Genomic DNA, 8,430 nt, shown 5'->3' with positions numbered 1-8,430 from the left:
AAATTACATTTAGATATTGTTAGATTATAATTACAACAGATAATAAATAACCTACACACTTATAGTTATTATTATACTGTATTTGTACCACATCATTGATATTTTTAGGGGGTTGCGAGATCGAGAAGATCTCGCGAGAGTGATCGTTTTAACCAAAAACATGATCTTTTCCTAATTCTAACCAAGTGTTTTTTGTGTCTAAACTTTACCAGACCTTAACCACAGCGTTGTCACATCACAAAACATAATTATTTTGTACAACGCTTTCGCAAGACTTTCCCATCTAGGACCATGGACACGACCATATGTAGGCCTTTGCCAACAGAGAGGGAAACTACTGAGGTTGTTGCCATAGCGACCGCAAACTTAGAATTCCTCAACAGGTAGCGTTAGCTCCGCCAGTTTGCTCTTTTATTGTTGGAAAAAGCGTGTTTATCCATCTCACAAGGGACGTTATGATGGAAGCTGAACCTCAGGATCCGAGGACAACATCCAACATTATTCCTCTTGCGTTACCCAAGGGAACGGAAAAGTTGTGTGAACTTTGTCAAAGAAGAGCGTACCTGCAGTGCACCAAGTGTCGGGTCGCCTTTTACTGGTAACGTTACGTTAAGACTGGTTCATTCTGAAAGCTTTTGCTCGCCATATGACTGTTTATTTGAGAGAACATAATCTCCAAATGTTAGAAAGTAATCTTGTATGAACTATGATCAAACAATGTCTACGGTTTGGACGCTAGGTGGCAGCGTTCGCCATGTTTTTTTAAAAGCAAAAAAAAAAAAAAAAATCACAGAACACGTCAGCATGAAGGGCACTCATGTGAATGTGTTGTCAGGAGGGAGAGGAACAGCTGGATATGAAATTACCTCAGCGGTTTGTGTTTTTTTAGTGTGTGTGTTCATGTGACTGTTATGGAAAAGGCTGCCCGCGTCTTTTCCGACAGTATGAATTGGACAACAACAACCTTTTAATGTGAGCCAACGTAGCTATTGGCGTGTTCAGCAAAGGTGGACATCACAGCGGTCTCATATTGTAGAACATAAGATGGTGCTGTGGCAAAATCCTCATCGGCACAGTGTGGGGAGTGAAGAGGAACATGTGGTGACATCCTTCCCTGCAGGGATTTATCTAGTCTCAAGGGATGAGCCACCAAAGCTAGCCTCTGAAAGAGAGCTTACAGCCACTTATTGTGCTTCTTTCCCTCTTAGCTTTATATCATCACGCATATCTTAAATTACCTGAAAAATATCAGCCTACATACCCTTAAACTATACCTAAGCAATAAAGAGGTTTTCATTTGAACTGTAGCAAATGCAATATACATGTTGTCAGTTTTTTGTTTATTGTTTATTGGGATCCCCATTACTCGTTGCCTTGGTAACAGCTACTCCTCCAGGGGTCCATAGCTAAGAGCTGAGTTAGTTTTTGGTCTTTGTCAGAGCATCATCATTTTTTATGGCTGAAAATAAAGAGTGTAAAACTATTACATTGTTAGGGGTGAAATGGTTTATTGGAGGCCTAATGAGCCATAACATATTACCAAGCTGCTGGCTGACTCATAGACAGGCTGATGTTTATGGTGACCATTTGTTTGGCAGATTGAGTTCATGTATGCAAAGAATTCTCAGAAGAGACAAGAAAGTGCAGTGTCCTAAGAAGACCCTTTGTGTGTGTGTGTCTGTGTGCTCTTCTCTGTGTCTACACACACACACACACACACAGACACACACACACACACACACACACACACACACACACACACACACACACACACACATATAAAGTTATGTCAGTGCTACTGTTGATGTGACGTGGCCAGATCACTGCCTGCTCGCTTCTTCTGTCTCAGATCCAGAAATACAAACATACTGGAGTGAAGACACATGCTCCTCAGTAGAAAAAAAAAACACAAGGAAAAGCAGGACAGTTTCCACACCAGTGTGCAAAGAGGAGAGCCAGATGAACAAAATTACAGACCAGTTATGTAATGGCATACAATTTAGTATGCCCTCTGTGCACTCAGCTGATATTTTCTAGATGAGCTAGGAGCTCTGCTTTGAAAACGTTAGCAGAATTCAAACCAACTGATGTACAAAAACATTTCATAGTTAGCTTGATGGTACATGTGATCCTATCTGACTGGCAGTTTGAAGCTAGTTTATTCACACTTATAAACATACTTACCGGGGCACTTATTAGTTGCAGCTCAGTTGTTCATAGCAGGGAAAACAGGTTCATGTTCAATAGCTGGATTATTGAGTCAACATCATCCACTTTATGCACAGGGGAGAGATTCAATATGCAGAAAAAAGCAGGTGTTACACAAATCCATGAGGGCTCTGTGGATCTAAGGTAGCTGAAGGGAGAGAAGGAAACTGAGGTTTGGTCAGTTTGGTGATATAAATATGACCTAAAGTTGCAGTCCTTCTCTTTTACTTGATTTTTTTTTGATTCCTCAGTGATGCAGAGCACCAGCAGGCTGACTGGATCGGGATCCATGAGAGGATCTGTCAGTTGCTTGTTCCCGTTCGCACCCCAACACTCTTTAGTCTCCAGAAGGCTGGTCGCATTGAAACACAGCTTAAAAAGGTGAGGATGTACCGTATGTGAGGTATCGGGATCATGGTAGAATAGGTCACATACATAGTGTGGACATCTTGTTTGAGTCTAGTTTGCATTTATCATTGTCAAGTAAGATGTAAGGAAAAACCTGAACTTTAAAAAAAAAAAACTTTATCTCCAGGCCATTTGAATTTTCTTCTCAGAAATTTGTCTACAGTTCATAATTTATTATTGTTCCAGGTTTTTCTGGGTCAGCTTTCTTTATTTCATATTAGTTAAATGACATTTGCCAAATCCAGACCTGGAGCATGCAATAAAGTGGTAGAATTACTGTTTAATAACAGAACATAGCACAGATTCTCAATAACTTCCTGTATTGTGTGATCTTTCAGGAAACAGCAAAAACACCACAAGAACCCTGAATCTTTGTTCTTTTCCTTTCTTTCACTTTTCAAGCCGAGTGAAAATGTTGTGAAACACATTTATGGTAGAGAGAAAACTTATATTGAATAATGCTGTAATGATATATAACATACATGAGAGAGGCAAAATATTAGGAACACCATTCAATATAATGCAGTCCAGTACACCACCGCCACCCACTACGACCTCAATAATAAACATGAAGTAAAATTATCAGCTTTGTGACAATGTCAACAAAAACTGAAAATGTATAAGGTTTGTTAATGTAGAATTTATGGCAGAGCTGCTGTATTGGATTGCATTAGATAGCACAGATGCACCAAATTAAGTGGCCCCCTGAGTGTATGTACAAGCTAACATTGAATATTCGCCATGCCATTGCCGTCAGTAAATAGGAGTGGTTGACTTCTTTGCCTTGTTATGAAATATTCCTGGAAGAAAAGTAAATTTCTGACAAATAAACGTAATGGTATCTTGGATTTGGCTCTTTACTCAGGTGGAGCTGATTGAGATTTCCAGGGTGGTGGCTGAGAGCAAGCTGTCTGAGGGGAGGCACCAGGAGGCTCTGCCTGCCGCCCAGTTCTGTCTGCGCTGTTCTATCGACGTCCATGGCCCCAGTACTGTCCAACTGGTCCCTGCCTACCTGCTGCTGGCTGATGCTAATATGGGTGAGGAGGGAGGATGAAATTATTTCTCAGCTCAAACCTTTCTCCTTCCTATGTTTAATGCATGACTGCGTATTTGTGTGTGTATGCATGTACTTGTGTTTCCAGGTATGGGAAATCTAGCTCTGGTGGCGGAGCTCCTGTCCCAGGCAGAGTGGGCGGTGTTGAAGAGCCCAGAATGTGGTCATGCAGTCCACCACCGGCTGCACAGGAGCCTGGGCCGCCTCCACACAGTGACTGGAAACCTGGAAGCAGCTCTGCTTAACTTTGCAAATGATGTCTGTGTCATAATTAGTAAATTCACCAGAAATGATTTCAGTACATGAAGTCTTTTTCAAATCTTTTATAACTTTATTAAGAAGCAAAATGAAAGCCATGTTATGTGCACCCATCCCAACATAGAAAACCTCCATCATATATAAATATACCATGTAATTAAACTAATTTCTCTGTTATTTTTCCAGATATACTTTGCCAGTGAGGAGTATGGTCTGGATAGCATAGTCACCTGTGGTGGTTACTTTCTCATGGCTGATGTGTTTGCCAAACAGGGAAAGATGACTATTGCTCGTTCCTTGTACTCTGAGGTAACATCAAACAGCTTTGATGCTATTGCCCAATGTGACCAAATCTATTTTTTATATGTTTTATGGTTTATTTATCATATTATAGGTGGCACACACTTGGCACTCCCATCTGGCCAAACTCCTGAAGACCCACATTGAGAATGTCCAAAAAAATCCCAACCTGTTGTTGGAGCCCTCCTTTGGTGCGTCTTGTCACATCAAATATGTGTAATATAAATTTTGTCTGTCTTTTTGTACCTTTGAAAGCTGTATCCATCGCAGAAGCTGTAGGATGAAGTTATATTATGCCAAAGTGTAAAAGACAACATCTTAATATAGGTTTTATGTCACAAATTTAACAATAAAAATAAGAACCGTACATGTAGGTTTAGTCAATCTACCCAATTCTACCATACAAATCAAATTTGGTGCAGAATCAGAAAATGACATCACCAACCCATCATTTGCTCCACCCACTATACAGCAGAGAGCTCCATTGACGTATCACTGAAAAAATAAGGTCAACAGTGCTATATTTAGCTGAGCTGTCTTGCTGGGCAATCCGTAAACTAAACCCCAGATTTACGCTAGCATGCTTAGGGCTGACTAGAGACCACTGCTGACACATCTTTGGCTGTGCAGCATCCGTACCGCTACCCTCTCTGGCAGCTGCTGCCCTACATATGATGCTAAGCCTGTTAGCTGCAAAGCAATTTCCCAGGCTATCTGGAATGTTTCATTGGGAAAAAGTGGGGGTGGGAGGTAATGATGCTTACACAAAATATGCAGAAGATAAATTTTAATGTTGACCTCCACAAACCTCATCCATCCATGTTTGAAAGCTGTGTGAATAAAATCCATACTGTAGGTTTATCAATGTGCAAGTGTATAATGGTAATATTCTGAAGTACATCTCCATCTTTATCCATTTGTCTCTCAATCAGACAAAGCGCAGCAATTTGAAGTGGACGGCATGTTAAGAACCGTTTTGGAGTTTGAGCAGAATGACTCCAGAAAAGACTCTGCACAGATTGCGCTGGTGGCTCACTGCCTGGCCATGCTGTGGTTCCTGGGAGGAGACGCCATAAAAGTGAGTCACCTGACAAGGTTACCAGGCATTACAGAGTTTGACACATTAACCCAGTTCCCCATTTACCCCCTTGTGCACCTCCTTTGGTGTGCTGTCTCCATATGGGATTATCTCTAATTGGTAAAGCTGTGAAGATGAGGAGGGATTTAGTGGGAGTTGATGCGACTGTCTTAACGCTGACTTACGCCTTGGTTTCTAGTCTGTAAAGACACTGGACTGAATGAGCAGATCTCCAGCGTGTCGTGCTAACTGAGAGACGAGGGCAGCAAGGGTTTAGTGAACGTATACATACCACTGATTACAGAGGAAGGTCTGTACTAGACAGGTGACTGCCACAGACTTTAAACCTTGTTTGCGTCTTTAAGTCCAGTGGGTCTGAATGAGATCTTAAGGCTAAGCTTAAACAAACAGTGAATCAGACAGTTACGCAACTATAACATTACAATCAGTTTACGTATCTGATTTTTTCAGTCATGTTTTTATCTGGTGGTTTGTTGGGTTGTTAGGCTGGATAAAATGCAGTTGTTTTTTCAGTTTTCACTAACTGCTACAACAGAGCTTTAAAACTACTGGGGAAAAACATGAACCTTTTCTCTAAGGTCAACATTTAGGCCCCGGTGCCAAGCAGAGCCAAAATAACACGAGTTAACAAAGTTACCCCAGTCATAATGACCACTTTTCCTCCCTTTATGTTTTAGTGTGTGGTGGTAATTTTGGTTTTAGTATGACATCTGCTCCTGTTTTTGTCCACATTATGGTTCCATTTGTGGGTTGCAGTGGTAGAACTGTACTTTGAAAAGTACATAACTGTAAGCACACAGCTGTTAACAGTAGGATGCTGTGTGATTGTGAGAGAATTCTTTCACTTTTCTATCTGTGATACTTCCTGTTGTTGCAAGTCTGATAAAACATTACATCAGCCTTGTATTTACTATGCTTGAGAGGGCTGTAAGTGGATATAACACAAAACACATGAGTAACAATGGGTGACAATGCATGTTTCCAGTTTACAAATCCTAAGAAACTACAGTCATGCCACAGATGGCACATCAAACCACAGTTAATTCCACATCCAGCTTGGCATGCCTCCATCTAAACGTGCATAGTTTTGTTAGCAGTGTCAAACAATGCTTTAATATCCTCTTTAATATTTTCTCTCACTTATAAACGACAAAGAAAAGTATAAAAGCTGAGTAGATCAGGTTGTCAAAAGGGTAAAATGGGATGAGTTAAGATGGCCGGGTCGCATTCCAGTTTGCAGTGATATTATATAAGTCAGCTTTACTCTCCCCGGAGAGTCTAACAGCTGCAGCTGCTGTGTTTGTTTCCGTATGTGTTTGTGTGCCAGGCACTGGGATTTGGCAGCACGGCCCTGCAGGCCAGCCAGCTGATACCAAATCATGACCTGACAGAGTCCATCGAGGGCCTGCTGCAGCTGGTGCAGACAGACCCACATCCCTGTTCTGACTAGTCGCCGTACCTGCCCTGCCCATCCCTCTGCATGGTGATCTGTTCCACCAGGACATGTCTTTAGCCGCACAGTCACCTATGTAAATATGAGGAACTGCTGAATTGGTAACAAATAGAACGTCGATGAATCCAGAGCTAACGATGTTTTATGTCTTATCCAGATGTTGTGAGTTGGTACTGTAAGTGGAAAATGACAAAAGTATTTTGGGACCTCCATATTAGACTGTGGTTTTACCATACAAAGACTTGAAGAGAAGGCTGAAAAGAGTCAGAATAAAATTAAATTTAAGCAGTAAAGGGACTAGACGTTCATTTTTGAATGACTCATCTTTATTTTAATCTAAAAAAAGAGGGATATATATTTACATCATTTTGCACATTTGTGAATTACATGATTTTGGAATCCATTTTGTAACACTGTCAGAGTGATTAACAGAATAATGGTGAGGGCATTTACTAAAACCTTTGTTTATGAAATGTTACACAACGCGTACCAGTGTAGCAGTCCAGAACCTCTGACCACCTTAATTCATCATATGCAGATATAATTCAAGATTTCTATCGTCTATATATCAACATACACATTGCATTTTCTTCCCCAAATCAAAGTATATTGTAAACCTTTAAGCAAACCTCAGATTCACTTTGTCATAAAATGAATCCGATGATTGCTGTGAAATCCTACAAATTATATACAATTCTGAAACATTTATTCTTTATATCAAAACAAAGAATCACTTTTAAAATCATCTCACCACTAGTAGTATTAGTACTGAATTATACAACAAAGTGTTTGTTTTTTGGCATGTAGATTCATTTTTATGTGTCGAGATGCAGCAAAACGTGGAAACACTTTGATTTCCTCGTATTCCCTTTTTTTTGTTTGTTTGTTTTTGAGCCAAATATACATTAGCAGCAGTTTGGAATTAAATAGTAACCTTGTGCTCTCTTGTGTTGTACACAGTGACCAGTCCAGAGGTCCCTACACATTTGTTCCTGGATGGCCAAGCACCACACAGGCCAACACACTTTTCATGATACACATTTGTTTTTTTATTCCTTCATTGTGTCACAAGCAGGTGGTTTACCTGCTTTCATGCTTTGTATCCACTGTTTCATGACCACTGATCTATAAAGACCAAGCAGATTAAAATCCCATCTGAGCTGAGACCTTTGCTCGACTATGATCCTCATCTTTTCAAATCACTGCTCCTAAAGGAAACCTGACAATGAAAAGGCATTCTGAAAATTGTTAGGGCACAGTTAAATGAACCTCCAATGGCTAAATGTGCTCGGTCTGCATATGGATCCTGTATTTACTACAGATTTAAACAACAGGGTAGAGAGAAATTAACATTTCACTCTTTCCTATGGCTGGATTTTTAATGTCTGAAAGGATATGTGATCTTTGCTTTACATTTATGTACACAATGTGGAATGACACAGGCTTCAATACAAAGACACAGACTTCAAAAAATAGGGGACAACAACAACTGGAGATAGTTCACCCATATAAGCGTTTATATTGGGATGTGACTTGTTGATGAACATGGCCACCGGCCCTTGCATGTCAGAAGAGTGAACATCAGGGGATTTCACAGTTTGTTTGTCAGATATTTTCATTATATAGATACCGGACAACATCACAGTAGTG

At 40.4% G+C, this 8,430-nt stretch overlaps 1 protein-coding gene across 4 annotated transcripts; it reads left to right on the top strand.

The window, feature by feature from the left end:
• The first annotated feature begins 144 nt into the window (after positions 1–144).
• On the top strand, positions 145–7,944 carry zmynd12 (zinc finger, MYND-type containing 12). 4 transcript variants are annotated; one of them, XM_067591861.1, is made up of 9 exons: positions 147–598; positions 2,460–2,589; positions 3,482–3,653; positions 3,759–3,928; positions 4,115–4,237; positions 4,323–4,419; positions 5,161–5,306; positions 6,655–6,810; positions 7,741–7,944. In XM_067591861.1, the coding sequence occupies exons 1-8, from the start codon at positions 456–458 to the stop codon at positions 6,775–6,777; spliced, it is 1,104 nt and encodes a 367-aa protein (XP_067447962.1). In that variant the 5' UTR covers positions 147–455; the 3' UTR covers positions 6,778–6,810; positions 7,741–7,944. The 4 variants fall into 4 exon arrangements, with proteins under 4 accessions (XP_067447963.1, XP_067447962.1, XP_067447961.1 ...); XM_067591862.1 differs by having other exon boundaries at positions 145–383; positions 6,655–7,944; XM_067591860.1 differs by having other exon boundaries at positions 148–598; positions 6,655–7,944.
• Positions 7,945–8,430: the final 486 nt, after the last annotated feature.

This window comes from Thunnus thynnus, chromosome 6, assembly GCF_963924715.1.
Source record: "Thunnus thynnus chromosome 6, fThuThy2.1, whole genome shotgun sequence".
Lineage (NCBI taxonomy): Eukaryota > Metazoa > Chordata > Actinopteri > Scombriformes > Scombridae > Thunnus > Thunnus thynnus.
The sequence above is the reverse complement of the archived record's forward strand: the minus strand, read 5'-3'. Positions and strand labels throughout refer to the sequence as shown.